General features: G+C 35.6%; 1 protein-coding gene across 3 annotated transcripts in view; it reads right to left on the minus strand.

Annotated features, from left to right (window-relative positions):
• LOC120299110 (leucine zipper protein 2-like) overlaps positions 1 to 18,328 on the minus strand; it is a 179,038-nt gene that overhangs the window by 68,107 nt on the left and 92,603 nt on the right. For all 3 annotated transcript variants that reach the window (XM_039323559.1, XM_039323558.1, XM_039323560.1), the window contains 2 exons: positions 11,392 to 11,466; positions 10,655 to 10,819 (listed from right to left, as the gene is read on the minus strand). In XM_039323559.1, the coding sequence (XP_039179493.1) occupies positions 10,655 to 10,819; positions 11,392 to 11,466 (240 nt within the window). The remainder of the gene's footprint in view (positions 1 to 10,654; positions 10,820 to 11,391; positions 11,467 to 18,328) is intronic.

Raw genomic sequence — 18,328 nt, forward strand, 5'->3', positions numbered from 1 at the left:
ATTTTTAGCAAACAAAAATGATTTATTTGAAAAATAGATTGTAATTTTAAGAACAAATAGAGATTATTCCAGATCTTCCAATGGTAATGACAATAGAGAAGATCAATTATTTAGCAGAAATAAGGACTGAACTGAGATAACATTCCAACACTGATCATATAGATTAGTGATTAGAGGTACTGCTTCACTGATGTTTTTCCTGCATTTACTTTAATTTTCATTTGGTTGCTTGCTATTTAGTTGTTTTACTCCCAAAATGTAAAACTGACACAACAGTATCAGTTCAACAGTACCATCTCTTTATTTATCCCCCCCAAAACCTCTAAAAGAGTAGTGTTGTTGTTGTTAATTGCGAAGTCGTGTCCGACCCGTCGCGACCCCATGGACAATGTTCCTCCAGGTCTTCCTGTCCTCTACCATCTTCTGGAGTCCATTTAAATTCACACCTACTGCTTCAGTGACTCCATCCAGCCATCTCATTCTCTGTCGTCCCCTTCTTCTATTGCCCTCAATCTTTCACAACATTAGGCTCTTCTCCAGAGAGTCCTTCCTTCTCATTAGGTGGCCAAAGAACTTGAGTTTCAACTTCAGGATCTGGCCTTCTAAAGAGCAGTCGGGGTTGATCTCTTCTAGGACTGACCGGTTTGAACGCCTTGCAGTCCAAGGGACTCGCAGGAGTCTTCTCCAGCACCATAGTTCAAAGGCCTCAATTCTTTTGCGCTCAGCCTTTCTTATGGTCCAACTTTCACAGCCATACATTGCAATGGGAAAACCATGGCCTGGACTATACGCACTTTTGTTGGCAGGGTGATGTCTCTGCTTTTTAGAATGCTGTTTAGATTTGCCATAGCTTTCCTCCCCAGGAGCAAGCGTCTTTTAATTTCTTGGCTGCAGTCCCCATCTGAGGTGATCTTTGATCCCAGAAAAATAAAATCTGTCACTACCTCCAGTTCTTCCCCATCTATTTGCCAGGAATTGAGAGGGCCGGATGCCATGATTTTGGTTTTCTTAATGTTGAGTTTCAAGCCAACTTGAGTAGTACCATCTTTCATTTCCCATATGTCTGGAACTTTTTCAGATAAAAAGGGGGTATAAAGAGGGAAGTTTCAAAAGGATGGAGAAATTTTAATAATCAAGCAACAGCACTCCAGAGCAGTAAGACAGCTCATAACTACCAACAAAAGAAATTCTAAAACTTTTTCTTCTTTTTCTGTCCCCCCTACCTATTTGCATTTTTAATTTGTTTGGGGCTATGATTTTTCTATTTTTTTAAAAAAATAATTGTGCATGCAATCAATACTCTGAGAAGAAGGTAGAAAGATCCTTTTCCAAAGAGAGAGAGAAAAAAAACTTTATAGGAAATGTCCATGCACATATTGGAGAACTGCATTAAACGATAAAGAACAGATTTCCTTAAGACAAAAACAGCAATGTAGCTTTCCAGTTTCTACACTCTCCATCATTAAAAGATATTGATTTTTTAAATTACAGTAAAACAAAAAAACACAGGCTCATCATGGAAATTTAACAAAGTTAAATATAAAGTGAATGTGTTCCTTTTAAGTAGCTCCTCCTATAATTTTAACTATTTGTTTCAGACTGCTCTCTATGTTGTTGATATGCAGTTCTTAATAAATTGAAAGTAACTAATATAATCCTTTATTTCAGATAGCAATTACTGATCTAGTCAGTCCAATTCTTTTGCAAGAAACAGTGAGTATACTATCGATGATGTTTGGAGCAAAAAGTTGTTCCAGAAGTGAAAACACTGGAGGTTTTTAAAAAGAGATTGGCCAATCATTTGTCTGAAATAGTATAGATTTCCTGCCTAAACAGGGGGTTGGACTTGCAAGCAGTTATCCTGTTAATCTTTTTCATCATATTAGGAATTGGTTATTTTTAAAGCTAACTAACCTTAGACATATAAAGAACTATTCCATTCTTTAGTTTAATCATTTTGGTTTTCTTTTTTCTTAAAATGAATTGATATGTGCACTTTTAAAAATATGACCGGGACCACTATAAATATAATACTTGTAAATCTTGCGACTTTGATAAGCAGCAACTAGATTGACTTGCGTCTGGTTTATACCTTATGGTCTGTTTCAGTGTCATAATATAGTTCAATAATATAATTTGGTTGTGATGAGTATAATTCAAACCTGGATCATTACTCACTAAGAACAGTATAGTAGCAGACTTCAAGAACTGTAACTACGGGTAATATATATTTACAATAAGATCTCTACGAACAAAGCAGAAAATTCATGACCCATTTTTTTCCCCAGATACATGCATGACATGGTCTAGTCTCAGCAATATCTCACAAGCAATCACATTTCTCAGTGAAAGATATTGAATGAACGTGCTATGAATTACAATCTATTGATTATTCTGAACTTTGGAGAGAAAGTCTATAATGGTGTTTCAGAAATGCTGCCTAAGGAGACATTTTGAAATGAATCTAGGAGACATTGTTGAGAATAGACCTTGCTTAAAAGGGAAAAAAAAAACATTTCTGAAAAACAATGTTGTCAAAAGAAGGCAAAGATAGTACCAATAGCAATAAGCATCCTGGATGCAATCCCAAAACATATGGAGCACCGCTTAAAAACCACTGGCATTGATAAAATTACCCCCAGTCAATTCAAAAGGCATCTTTTCTTGGACAGTTTATATTTAATATAAATATATAAATGTAATAAAATAAATAAAATTTACAATGCAGTCAGTCAATTACAAAAGGCCACACTGTTGGATCTGCATATATACTATGCTGATACTTTACATCATGTTAGATTGTTGGGGAAATCTCAATGCAAATGAAGATCAACCTCAAGTACTGACAATTGTGATTTCACATTGTTGTGTATATACTAATAGTAATAATAAGGATAATACTACAAATAATAATTTTATTGCTGCTGTACATTTTGATTCTAGAAATAATTGAAATAGTCAAAGGCCAAATATCTCTCCTTTAGATACACTATATACCAAATGAAATGGAAGGCTGAAGTTACTATTTTCTGTTTTTCTATAGAAACAGCCTTGAATTTGTTATGTTTAATAGGCAACAATCTCCACCTTATTGATTAAGAACCTTATAATTAAATATATTCTGTCCAATTTACATGAGAAGTTGTTTGGGACAATTTACTTCCATCTCGGATGGATTGTTTAAAAGAGATTACTTTATGATGCATGTATCATGTTTATAAATATCACCAATTCTAAAATCCACAATTACACAACCATGAAACAGCATTCGTGACAAAAGTTGACAAAGTAAAAATGACAAATAAAAGTAATTGTTGCCAACACCAGTTGAAGAAGGCAGTATGAACTTTGAAAAGCCTGTAGAAGAATTCCATTTTATTTGCCTTATGAAATGATGCTGGGTGAGGCATAAACCAGATCTTCAAGCACAGGCTTGAAACAGGGTCCTGCTATGGAAAAGCTTTGCCTTATGGTCTCCAGTCAGGTCATTTTTTGTAGGTACAAGAACCATCCCCAACTGGAGGAAATACATTGGATAAGGAAATTCTATCCAGGAGTAGTGATGGACTTCAGAGGTTAAAACCAGCACTTTGAAACTGGTTAGCATAGATGAAATGTATTACATACTATAGTGGTTGTCAGCCACCAGTACTGAGCAGTCTTCAAAGTCAAGCATACAGTATGTAAATGCACTAGTCTAACTGGACAGTATAAAAGCATAAAAGCATGCATTATTGTTGCCATTCTACTCCACTGTCACCAACTAGTGCTTATCACCTTAGGAAAGAGCAAACTCACTGTAAATCATGCCAGTATGATTTGCCCAGTACCTTGCAGCTAGGAGATAAGATCAGGCAGCATACAGTTCCCACATTTAGATTCTGACAAGGATAATTTATTAGAATGATCAATTCTGCTTCTATCAAATGCCTTGGAATGTAATTGAGGCCTCACCAATTCCTCAGAAATGTTGTTATTGTTTCTCTTCACATTTGTTTTGCCTAATTGTAGAGTCTGCTGGTTTTAAGCTGTGCTTGCCTAGTTCTTACGGAAAAGCTTATCAATGCATAATGTGAAGAGGAGATTGTTTTTTTAGCCATATTTTTTTCATCCCTATTTAGCACTCAGAGAGCGTAATTGGCCCAAGATCACTGAATTGATTTCCATGCCTATAGAAAAACTAGAAGCTGAGGTTTCTTGCTCCTGGTTCAGCATGTTATCCACTATATCACACCCTCTCTCTACCACCTCATCAACAATATTCCCTAAAAAGGGAATAAGGGATAGACTTAGGATAATAGTTGTCTGAGAGATTCAGGGAAGTCTTCTTCAAGAGAGCATGCACCACCCCAATAACCTGAAGTAGCCTAGAAAACCTCCTATCTACTTCATCAGAATCTACCAAAAGGAATCCCAGATTTCAGAAAATGACATTGCTTCTCCTACCACTTCAGTCCCACCTATGAAGAGTTAAATTTTGAGTGAACATTGTTGGTCTTATTAGCAAAATGTTGCACAGTGGCCTATTGCAGACCTTTCTACCTATTCATCCTTAATAGTAGGGGACTGATTGTGTAAAATTAATGAAGTACTTCTGTTTAAGAAATTTCAGCTCTGACTGCTGAGGAAAGAAACATGTCATAGGTGCTTCAGAAGAGAATCAGGAATCATATTTACTCAGCCTTTTTTAAAAAATCTGGTTTTATTCAGTTTTTTTCCTATCTTATTTGCAGAGCACATCATGAGAAAGGCAAGGCTAGATGAATCAAAAGTGGGAATTAAGATTGCCGGGAGAAATATCAACAACCTAAGATATGCAGATGATACCACTCTAATGGCAGAAAGTGAAGAGGAACTAAAGAGCCTCTTGATGCGGGTGAAGAAGGAGAGTGCAAAAGTTGGCTTGAAACTCAACATTAAGAAAACCAAAATCATGGCATCCGGCCCTCTCAATTCCTGGCAAATAGATGGGGAAGAAATGGAGGTAGTGACAGATTTTATTTTTCTGGGCTCCAAGATCACCTCAGATGGGGACTGCAGCCAAGAAATTAAAAGACGCTTGCTCCTGGGGAGGAAAGCTATGGCAAATCTAGACAGCATACTAAAAAGCAGAGACATCACCCTGCCAACAAAAGTGTGTATAGTCCAGGCCATGGTTTTCCCAGCTGCAATATATGGCTGTAAAAGTTGGACCATAAGAAAGGCTGAGCGCAAAAGAATTGAGGCCTTTGAACTATGGTGCTGGAGAAGACTCCTGCGAGTCCCTTGAACTGCAAAGCGTTCAAACCGGTCAGTCCTAGAAGAGATCAACCCCGACTGCTCTTTAGAAGGCCAGATCCTGAAGTTGAAACTCAAGTACTTTGGCCACCTAATGAGAAGGAAGGACTCACTGGAGAAGGGCCTAATGCTGGGAAAGATTGAGGGCAATAGAAGAAGGGGACGACAGAGAATGAGATGGCTGGATGGAGTCACTGAAGCAGTAGGTGTGAACTTAAATGGACTCCAGAAGATGGTAGAGGACAGGAAGACCTGGAGGAACATTGTCCATGGGGTCACGATGGGTCGGACACGACTTCGCAATTAACAACAACAACAATTTGCACAAAGTAAGACAGAAACATGATAGATAGACACACAGATGGATAAATAGATGATAGATAGACAGATGATAGATTATGATGATAGTTAGATAGTTAGATCAATAGATAGATAGATAGATAGATAGATAGATAGATAGATGTAGTCCTTTACTTATTATCACAATTGAGCCCAAAATTTCTATTGCTAAGCAAGACAGTTGCCTCATTTTACTACCTTTCTTGCCACAAATGTTAATTGAATCACTGCAGTTGTTAAGTTAATAATACAGTTGTTAAATGAATCTGGCTTTCCCATTGATTTTGCTGGCCAAAAAATCACAAAATGTAATCCCATAACACTGGGATACTACAAGCTTCATAAATATGAGCCAGTTGCCAAGTATCTGAATTTTGATCATGTGACCAACAGTCTCAAGTCATAAGTCACTTTTTTCAGTGCCGTTGTAACTTCAAATGAAATAAGTCACTAAACAAAATATTGTAAGTCAAGAATTACCTGTAGATAGATCCCTCCTACCTTTAGAATGAAAGATGACATTGAATATCTCTACATAACTGAGACATATTCAAGTAAGTCAGAATACTTACATGACCAAAGTTCCTATTGAGGAGAAAAGGTTCAATGCCATTGGTCCACAATACTAACTCCATATGTTCAGGCACATTATTGGTAGAAAACCATAGTTTAATTAGGAGTTATTTGAATATATTTCTATGGGAGGGAAGTAATGATGTCTGAACTCTCCTATAAAAGTATGTCTGTGACAGAATAGAGGTAGAGCCTCTTGAACCCCCCAGGGATTTTTTTTTGGGGGGTGAAAGAGAGCTCCCTCGGAGTTCATGTTGCCTCCGCCTCCCAGCTGTTTTTGTTTCTTCGGAAACAAAGTGAAACGCCGCTACCATCTCCACGCTTAAAGGGATCGGGTGAGTGAATTTTAAAGCGGACAGAGCTGGATAAAGGATTGAACTTATTGAGTTTTATTTGCTTTTTAGTTTATGTTGATCTTTTTTGTTTTGTTTTTTGCTGGTGTGGAGAGTGAAAGTAAAATGGTGATTTGAAAGTGCTTTTTTTTTTCCCTTTCTTTTCCGAAAGAAGTGAGTTAAATGGAATGTAATGGATTATATAGTTCTTTCTTTTTAAATTTTCTAAACTTTTTTTTTGAAAGTGGTTCTGTGGTTTTGAAATCTCTTTTGAACTCTCCTTTGTTTTTTGTTTTTTTTAATTTTTGAGGGAAGAAAGAGGGTACTTTTAAAAAATGGAATGGATTTTTTTTTATTTAATTATTTTTCTTTTTCTTTTTCCCTTTTCCTTCTTTTAACTTCTTTCTTTTTATTATAATGATCTCCTCTTGAAGGATTTTTTGAATTTTTTTGGAGTTAATCTCTCTTTTTCTTTTGCTTAATTTTTGTAATTTTTAAGAAGGAGTAAAGATTTTTTTTTAAGATGGCTCCAAAGCGTCCAGTAATTCCTACAGCTCCTAAGATGGTTTCTCCTTTGGTGTTATCATCAGCGCAACAACTTAAACCAATAGTTTCACCCTCTTCCTTGGTACAGCCAATAATTGTGAAGGATTTGCAAGATATGATGGGAAATGTTATATCTCAAATTAGGGGAGAAATGAAAGAGATTTTAGAGGAAAACAATAAGATTTTGAGGCAAGAGATAGTTTTGGCTCTAAAAGGAGTTGCCTCTGTTCTTGAAAAGCTGAACTCTCGTGTAGAAGAGGTAGAAGAAAAAGTGGAATTGATGGAGGGAAAATTTGAAAGTATGGAAAAAGAAATGGAAAATGAAATCCTTATGCTTCAATATAGACAAATGGAATATGCCTTAAGAATCAGAGGCTTGGGAGAGACTGTGCAAGGAGACCTGAGAGAGATGGTTGCAAAGGACTTTGCTGTGATTTTGAATAAAGAAAAAGATGAAATACTTAGTGAAATTGAAAAATTATTTAGAGTTAACTCTGCGGTGGCAGCGCAAAAGAATTTGCCAAGAGATGTGGTAATTTACTTTGGGAAAAGATCCCTGCGCAACAAAATCATACAAGCTTTTTATAAAAAGAGGTTTCAAATTGCTTCACAAGATGTTATAATTCTAAAGGAGATCCCATCTAAAATTTTAAGAAGAAGAAAGGAGTTTGCTTTTTTAGCAAATGAACTTAAAAAGAGACGAATCTTGTTCAGATGGGATGTTCCGATTGGAATGGTGGTGAGTTACCTGGGGATATGTTATAGACTTAATACTGTTTCTAAAGCAAAAGACTTTTATACTTCGGTCCTGGGGGTATGTTTATCGCCATCTATTAAGTCTAAAGCTTTGGAAGAAAAGAAGGTGGAATTGCAGTCTGAAGAGCCTATACTTATGAAAATTGGGAAATCTCAGTTTGAGGGGCCTCAACAAATTGAGATGGAGGAGCAGAGGATAACCTGTGCAACATATAACTGTAAAGAAAAGGAGCAACAGAAGAAGGTTAAGGAAGCCTCACAATTATTGGTTTCTGAATCTGCGGGAGAAGTAGGATTTATAAATTTTTTGGAGCAACCTTTAAGGGTAGAATTGCAGTCTGAAGAGCCTATATTAATGAAAAATGGGAAATCTCAGTTTGAGGGGCCTCAACAAGTCGAGGTGAAGGAGCAGAGGACAACTCGTGCAACATATAATCGTAAAGAAAAAGAGCAACAGAAGAAGGAGTTTAAGGAAACCTCACAACTATTGGTTCCTGAGTCTGTGGGAGAAGCAGGATTTATAAACTTTTGGGAGCTACCTTTAAGGGCAGATTTCAAAGCACTTCTTTCGAGGTTTATGGATAAGAGAGACTGACAAGGAATGTGTTTACCGTGGAAGGAATTGGTTATTGGAGAGAAGATTATGGAGATCGAATGAAAATTCTAGATAAGAAGTTCAAGTTTAAGTATTTAGTTTAAGTATTCAAAAGAGTTCTGAGTCTGTAGGAGAAGCAACATTTACAAATTTTTTGGAGTTACCTTTAAGGGTAGTTTTCAAAGTACTTCTTTTGAGGTTTTTGGACAAGAGAGACTGATAAGGATTGTGTTTATTGTGGATGGAATTTGTTATTGGTAAAGATTTAAATGTGTATAAGGGAATTTTAATGTTTTAAGTAATCTTTAAATTTGTATTTTGGAGGGAGTTTATAAAGAATGATGGATAATAATACAAGTATGATGTGAAAAGGTTCAGAGTATATTATAATGTGTTTAATGATTGGGTTTATTATTATTATTATTATTATTATTATTATTATTTAAGAGAAGATAACTTGTTTAATTAAATGTATCTAGATTTGTTTAGGATTTATATGTCTTTTAAGTTTTTTTTGATAGGAGAGAAGATTATGGAGATCGAATGGAAATCTTAGTTAAGAAGTTTAAGTTTAACTATTTAGTTTAAGTATTCAAAAGAGTATTTAGTTTTAATGGTATAATGAATGTTTATATGTTTATTGTTGTGTTTTAGGATAAAGAAAGAGGGAGAGATTAGATTTTATATTGTAGGTATAGATATTCAAATAAAGTAATGTTTAAATTTATCTTTTGGAGGGAGTTTATATAGAATGATGGATAATAATATAAGTATGACACTAGAAAATGTTTAGAGTATATTATAGCGTGTTTAATGATTGTAATTATTATTTTTAGAGAAGATAACCTATTCAATTTAATGTATTTAGATTTGTTTAGGAATTATATGTGTTTCAAGTTTTTTTTCTTTTTCTGAAAAATTTTAATTAAGCCTGTACTCAGCTCTGGGAAAGTTGGGGGAGGGATTGGGAGGTTTGGGGAGGTGTGGAAGGGTATGGGAGGGTGGGGGGTTTTGGGGAAGGGATTTGTTTTGTAAAATTTAAAAAACTTTCAATAAAAAAGTATGTCTGTGACACAGGACAACAATCACAGTGTAAATAAAGCATTCTGAAATAATCTGATTGCTAAGATAACTTTTGCTGGACTCTAGATGTGCACAAAGTACCTGGGTAAATAAATTGAGTTTGGAAATAGAAAACAACTCTAAAAGTGCCTATACATCATGGCTGAAACATACTGCTTAGCATAAAATTATCAACTGCATATTGACACAGCAATCATAATTATCCTAGTTTGGGAACCATGTCCAGCTATAGTCACAATACACATATGGCATTTTATTGCTCTGACTATATATTAAAACACTATTTAAGGTGACTGCCAGTTTATGGGGTAATAAAAAAAATCAAAATAATGGAGAATATTTGTAACTCGTGGTTGAAATGAGGGGTCATTGATACTCTCTGAGCTTGATAGTTTTCTTGTAGATGTTTCATTACCCAAACCAGGTAACATCATCAGTGCACTGATGATATTGCCTAGTTTGGGTGATGAAAACAACCAAGCTCAGAGGACACCAAGGGCTCCTCAATTTAAAATAAACAATACTCTGTGGACAGTAATATAACAGAATTGTGTCAGGGCCAACATGTGCCATTGATTTTAATGGCAACCATTAACAGGTATCCTTTTGCTGGATAATACTTTATTTTTCAATAAGCACAAAGAATAGGATCTGAATTTATAGCCATGACCTTTTCTGGACTCAGAATTTAAGCAGGGGAGACCCTAGCAATTACTTGAATGGAAATTTCCTAGCTGAGACTTTCAGGGCAAAAGGACAAAAGCCTAGACTGGGAAGTAAACAAAATAAACAAACAAAGAATCTGGAAGAAAGCACTAGTATTGTAACAAAACAGCATGGCTATTTGTTTGTATGAGGTCACTAGGAGATGAGTTTAACTGACAAGAAACTTTATTGAATCAATGAATGGAATAGTATAGAAGCAATTATTTACTGTACATTTCTATAACGTACTATATATAGTAAATGAGATATATGTAGCAGACAATAAATACCCCAAATCTTATTTAAACAAACAAACAAAGCTTAGTGAAAATAAAGATAGCTTTAGTACTGTCTTTAAAATTTCTGCTGTTTTAATAAAGTTTCAGTTTTATTTTGCTAGAATTTTGAGATTTAATTTCCATTAAAAAAAAAAAGCAAAGCCAGATACCTTGGGGTTTGTCACTTGAAGTGGAGCTTTTGAACCATTTATAAAAGAAGATGTCTGTCTGTTGATTGATCTTGAAGGGATTATATTGGCAATAGGAGACTGAGTGTGTAAAACCGATGAGAGGCATAGTTGTACAGTCTCCTTCAGAGCTTTCAGTTGTGATTCCTGGGAGGAAATATCACGGGATTATAAGGAATAATTTATTCAGGCTTTTAAAAAATCCTAATTTCAACTAAACCAATTTCACCAAATAAATGATCAGATACAATGCATTTAAGGAAAATTGAGACCGGAAATAATAGATAAAAATATGTTGTTTTTCACCTCAGCTGCACAGGGAAGGGAAGGGCATAGTATGACAACTATTGCAAACAACATTGGATTAGCTAGACACGGTCAGACAAATTGGTGGGAATAACTCACCACATTGAACCATAATATGGTTAGTTTGCTTTTGGCTTAGCATGTGATTTAAAAACTCATAATGTATAATTTAGTGCTCACTATGAATTAGCTCATGGTATCTTTTTCAATACAGCATAGATGAAAGAAACAATGGCTCAGTGGGATGTCTGGACTCGACATGGTAGCTTTCACTTTTCAAACGAAACATTCATTACAGGTAAAATCAAAATTATGGTCATGTTTTTATAAGAATAAGATTTTTAGTTCTAAATTAGGGTGCCCAAAAGCTGCTTATTAACAGAGCTCACAGATATGCTGAGAAGACTACTTACTTTGTCAAGAGCTGCTTTTTCTAATTCTTCCCTTGCAATTGCTAGTTTTTGTTCCAAGTCTGTAAGCTGCTGGGCCTGTGGGAAATTTAAAAACAAATTAGCTAATATAAATTATGAACCAATTTTTCACACACTAAGCTCATCTAACATATCTGGAAGAAGAATAAGATAACTAAAACAGATCAAACATTGGGGAAAAAATCTTGACAATGTAATAGTTTCATTAGGGAATATGGGGAGTGTGGAGGAAAGACATAAAAAGGAAGATTTTAAAATCCCGTTCTGATGACTATTTTATTATCAGTTTCAAGGGACCAGAAAATATTCCATCTTGTGTTTAAATATTTAGAAATTTCATTGAAACACATATGTGGTAATGCTTTCATAACCCTGGATCACAGGAAAGTATTTTATTCATGTAAAAAAACTACAATTCACGTACATGTGAAAAGAGAACTTTTCTCCATTCTTTTTCTTAAACAAAAGAACCGAAAGATTGTAGGTTTTTGCTTAACTTTTTCCGTATGCTGCATCATGAGTCTCCCTATTTATTCTTATCCATATATTAGAATCTTGCAGGGAGAAAACCAATCAGGAGTCATAATTTGAAAAAGGGAAAATAAAGAATTTTTCTGGCTTTTCTTTCTCTGATACCCCTTCTCAATTTGTAAGAGGTATGTTAATTATTTCATAACTTTTTCTTCACTCCATACATTTTGATCTTTGCTACCAGATAGACAGTGATTTCATTTTGTATAATCAGCTGCTTTGCAATATTTCTGATTGTTCTCTGAGCATGAAACAACTGCTATGTCAGTTGGCCAGTCATTTTATAAAAGATTTATGGCGACACACCATGTTTTCAAATGGCTTGTGAAAAATCTGCCCTTTGGGGCAAAACTGACAGGACAACATTCTGTCCACTGATATCAAGGCAACATTACTAAATATGGAATGAAATTGCACATGATTGAGCATGCCCCCCAAAAATCCAGAATTATACAGAGAGGGCCCTGTATAATTAGCAACTTCTGACTTAGTGAATCAATCTCTAATGCATCATTGACAATAACACCAATACAGCCATTCCTTATAATAAATAGAGCAATGCTCCTTTTTTGAGCTTAGTGTCATTAGGACTAGAACCTATGCTTTGAAATTGGTTAACTATTACTCTAGTAACATGAACACTTGGATCACCTACAATCCATCCATGTTGAATTACCATATATGAAAGAGAATTTGGGTACTACTGGTATTTTTTAAAAAATAAATATGACTACCGCAGTGATCGGTAGATAAATGCCTTTATTCCCAAATTTAAATAATTTTATGGTTATGTCTAATGTTTATGTAAAAGGAGTGGGGAAACGATAGTGGACCAGATGGTTATGTTGGCTAAAATAAATTTTTATACAGCACTGGACATTTTTAGCATATGAATTGCTTTGCAAGGTTTTGTCTCACAAGTCATAAAGGACATTGCATTTAGGGCTCTTTGCTAAACATTGCCAAACAAGCAATTACTAGAGTTCATTGCTAATTTTTCCCAAAGTTACCACCATCCAGATGTCTGACTTTCATATTTCCTTTATAAAATTATAACAAGAGAAAGTTTCATCCTTTACATTTTAATGTGTCATTATGATAAGCCAGTGGATGGAAGAAAAAACTGGAATGGCTTACCTTCTACCACAATTAACAAAACATTCAAAGCAAAATAAATATAAAACTAATTTGGAATCCTTCTACAGATATGGAGAGTAAAATTAAGACAGTTAAGGGAAAAGTTAAATTTTGGGGTAATAGTGCAAAACTATTAAGGGATGTTTCATTTAATGAAAATTTGTGCACAGCACCTCTTGATAGCTGCTTGATAAAGCAATATGATTCCCTGGCCAGTTTTTAAAATAAAGGGAAGTTAACACTTTTCTTTGCCTTATATTACTCTGAGCCTCTCATCCAGTTTCCTAGCAACTAGAAGAACTGGACAAGAAGCTTCAGATGTAACATACTTTGTTGAGGAGAATTGTGTCCCATCCTTGACTGAACAAGAGGAACTGCACTCCATCTGTGGCCTCCAGGGGCCTTGTTGGGGCAAAATTCAACTGCTTAGTACAGGCCTAAGAACCTAGGACCCAAAGAATTAACTATAGTCCAGGCATACATTATAGTTACTCTCAAACCATGCAAATGGTCAAACTATTTTCTAAAGCACCAAAAGGAAAGACAAGAAACAATGGTTGTAAACTAACCAAGGAGAGAAGCAACCTAGACTAAGGAGAAAATTCTTAATGGTTAGAGCAATTAACCAATGGAATAGCTTCACTTCAGAAGTTGTGGGTGCTTCATCACTGGAGGCTTTCAAAAAGAGACTGGACAACTATTTGTCTGAAATGGTATAGGTTCTCCTGCTTGAGTACGGGATTGAACTAGAACATTTCCAAAGTCCTTTCAACTCTATTATTCTGTGTTATAAATGATTGCTTTCAATTGTATGAACTATGCAATATTGGTCATTTAGGCAATCAGCAGGATTGCAGGGATTTTATTGTTACATGTTTGAATTTTTAACTGCTGATAGGTTTGCTCCATTTAGTGCTATGAATTGGTGCACCATACCCATGGAAGTTAGATGTTTAAAAAAAAAACAATATATACTTTTTGTACAGTACATCTATTGATATACAGAGTATACACAAATTTAAACAGTCAAATGTGGGAGGAGGTAAAAGTCAATATATTTCACTGGCTTTGCAATTTAGTCTCATATATTTAGAGAATATCATACTAGGAAAGTTTGAACAGAGTTCAGTAAAATAAAGTGAATTTCATAATTCTCTTGCTTTCAAAATATCCAAAGCTTCCATTACATTTTTCTTTTCTTAAATCTATCATACTTATAAAATCATTTTATAATTTCATAGGCAGTTTGGTTTACTCTGCCATGTAATTTTATAATTACATAATCCAAGGCTTCCTTTAATTTAAGCCAGTTATACATACAAGCAAAAGTTGTTTTAAATAAATGCATGTGTGTGTGTATGTGTGATTACTTCTGATTGCCCTTTGCCTTCTTTCTAAGTCAGAAATAATAAACCTAACATAATTTAAACTGTTTTACTCCTGCAAGGCATACAATTTGTAAATAGCAGATCAATTTTGGTGTGCAGGTAAACATTGTTCTATTTATAATTTAATCTCACTTCATAGTTAGCTATTAACCTGGTGCTGTGCACATTTATACATTTTTAATCCACAATTTAATTTAAGTGATTGAGGCTAATGTCTGAATATCTTGCATAAATCCCACTTTGTTCACAGACCATTGAATCAAAAGGGTAGTAATATCAATCTTGCTGCCACTTTACTTGTACAACCACTTTACTTGCATTCTTGTAGTAGTGAAAAGCTATTTGGTTGAAGAAATTGGTCATTTAGACATAGACCATGTTTAAAACATCAACTATTTTTTTAAAAAAAAAAGAAAAATCACTAGATTATGGCAACCTTTATTCCTGAATTCTCTTTCAAGGCTGTTGAGTTGTTGGGGAAAAAATACAAATTACTGATTTTATAAATTATGGTGCTTAGGTCAATGAAGCATGTACTAGTCAATATATAAAGATGAGTCTGGCTTGGATTCATGATAAATTCCCTTTTGAATAGGTAAATTTGAGTCAATTGCTAGTTCAGTTTAATCCATCTCAGAAATTTGTTTTAAAGTTAAAGAGAAAGTGAGCAATCATATGCTATTCTGAGTCCTTGAGTTGCAACAGAAATCTAAAACGAATCTGGCATTATATTGGTTTTAAAACAAAATGAGTTTGTTTTAAATTTCTTTGGAAACCCCATTAAAGGCTTTGAAGTTCTTTAGTCAAAAACCTTATGGGATATAGCTGGAAGAAAGCCAAATGTACATTTATAAACAGTGGTGGCGAAGCTTTCAAATTCTCTTCAGAGGCTGAAAGGAACCAGGATAGAAGTGATCTAAAGAATTAAAATACTAATAGTTCACTAGGATAAATCTCTTTTAAAATAACTGAGACTGAAGAATATGGAGAACTCTAAGGAATTGTGGTTCAATGACTAAAATATTTTCTGAATCAATCTTTAACTTTATTTGGTAAATTTTCAGGAATACTCTGCACTGAACAGAGTAAATTGCCTTTATGAGATTTGTTTCAGGACTGAGAACAAAATTAATAATTTAAAAATTAAATATTTATAGCTTGCCTTTGGCGGCCACAGAGAAAGCTTGCTTACATCATGGGAAGTAAAGTTGCTATTAAACTAAGTTATCCTAAACTAAGACAAAACAGTAAGAGAAAAGTTAAAGAGGAAAAGATAAGTCAGAAAAATAAAAAAAGACTAAAGAAGAGAAAAAGTGAAGAGGTATCTGCAGAGCAGAGAGGAGAATCAGCTGTGGGGCAGAGAGGAAAGATGACTGAGGGCAGCGCAATGACTGGCAGAGAGGAGAAACAGGAGAGCCAGTGAGATAGTGGAGAAGGGAGGAGAGCCAACCAGGGAGAGAAGAGGAGAGTTTACTGTGAACCATCCAGGCAGCCCTGTTTGCTGAAGGAAGTAGATCAATGGCATGACAGATGGGAGCCATGTGGTGGGGGTGGTGGAACACTGCAGCACAATAGACCAGGGCCTACAGACAGCAGCAGAGCAAGTGATACGGACAGCAGTAGACCAGGGCCTGCAGCCAGCAGCAGACCAGGTGCTACAGGTAGCGGTTGAGCAAGGCCTACAGACAGCAGCAGACCAAATGTTATGAATAGTGGTAGACTAGGGCCTGCAGATGGCAAAAACAAAAAAAGGGATTTTCAAACAACAAACTCATGGAACAGGTGACTGATACTATTGTGGTATGCAATACATGTTCCATGTATGTGCTTATGCCCAAAGAACACCCAACGTATACATGCATTAGATGTAAACTGTGTAAACTATTGGAGGAAAAAGTAAGGAACTTAGAGATAACTCTAGCGAAACCCCAACACAGAAAAGAAAGCTCTACTTAAACCGAACCAATTAATGAACAAATAACTCCCAGAGGATTTGACCCTACTGATAAACCCTTGGAGGAAGACAAATGGAGGTATCTCACACATAGAACAAAACAATACTAAAAAAAGAAACAGCAATCAACTAACAAACCCCTTCTGCCCAATCCAACCCAACCAGAAACAGCCCCACTAAAACTGAGCAATTGATTTCTCCCCTTAGACGGAAACATGTAGACCCACAACCTCCCTCTCAAAGAAAACATGCAGATGCCTAGCAAAGAAACAACTTCAAATATCCCTAAACAAGTCACATCAACAAACATACCAGAGATAAACAGAAAAGCACCCCAGACTGCAGCCCCCCAAAAAGGAAGGCGAGTGTTGGTAATAGGAAATTCTATCCTCAAAGGAACAGAATCATCCATCTGCAGACTGGACATACAATTCAGGAATGTATGTTGCCTCCCTGGAACAAAAATCAAAGATGTGGCTGAGAACCTAACCAAAATAATTAGGTCTACTGATTGCTACCCTTTCCTCCTCCACCACATTGGGATAAAGAACCTGAGTACAATAGTGAGAGAATACAAACATCTAGACAATAAAGTTAAGAATCTAGAAGCACAAGTAGTGTTCTCATCCATACTCTCAACAAAAGGCCAACACCCATTGAGGGAAAAAAGAATTCTAGGAATAAACCATTGGCTAAAGGGTTGGTGTAACCAAGAAAACTTTGGTTTCCTGGATCATGGACTGCATTTCCTATGTGAAGAACTCCTAGCAAGGGATGGGCTGCACTTCACAAAAACAGGGGAAAATGTACTCAGAAAAAGACTGGCCCAACTCATCAGGAGGGCTTTAAACTAAAATTGAGGGGGGAGTATGACCAAACTTTAGAATCTCTAGAACCCAAAACTAATCATAAATCCCAAGAAAACAAATCAAACAATGAGTAGGCAGAGATGAGAAAAAAGAAAAAAACCAAACAACAATCAGGAGATGCAGGAAACATGCCCAAGAACAGGCATAAAAGTCTTAAATGCTTATATACAAATGCTCAAAGCTTCTGGAACAAACAGGGCAAACTAGAAGCAAAAGTACAGGAGAGATGGTATGACAAATTGTTCAAAAGAAACAGGTCTACAAAAAGAGGAGGGGGAGTTGCACCTTGTGTAAGAGAACACTACATATCTACAGAAGCACACATGATCAAAGATAAAATCTCTCCAGAATGTATATGGGTGAATATAAAAGAGAAAGTGACATTATCATAGGTGTATATTACAGGCCACCCAACAAATCAGAAGAAATAGATGAACTCTTTGCTAAACAGCTAACAAATGTATGTAAGAAGCATATCACAGTAGTAATGGGAGACTTCAACTATCCAGGCAGCAACTGGGAGACGAGCTCTGCAGTGAATGGGAGATCAAACAGATTCCTAACCAACCTAGCCAACAATTTTGTCATCTAAAAGGTGAAGGAGGGAACTAAATGTAAAGCCATACTGGACATAATTCTAACCAATAGAGAAGATGTGATAGAGGGAGTTGAAGTTGCCGGAACCTTTGGTGAAAATGACCATGTCATACTGGAATTTAATATAACACAAACACTAACAATAGAAAACAAGCCAACCAGTGTCTTGAACTTCAAAAGAGCTGACTAACAAACTCAGGGAGAACCTATGAAAGATCCCATGGATGAAAATCCTAAAGGGCAAAACAACCTAAGAAGCATGGAAAATTCTGAAAAATGCGATCATAAAAGCCCAGACCACTGAAAAATAAAAATAAGAAATTCAAGAAGAAACCAGCATGGCTGCACAAAGATCTCTCATACAAGGACAAATACAAAAAAAAAGGAAAGAGGGGCACATAACTAAGGCCGATTATCACCAGACAGCCAGAACATGCAAAAAT

This window comes from Crotalus tigris, unplaced genomic scaffold (assembly GCF_016545835.1).
Source record: "Crotalus tigris isolate CLP2741 ecotype Arizona unplaced genomic scaffold, ASM1654583v1 scf7180000024278.498577, whole genome shotgun sequence".
NCBI classification, from domain to species: Eukaryota; Metazoa; Chordata; class Lepidosauria; order Squamata; family Viperidae; genus Crotalus; species Crotalus tigris.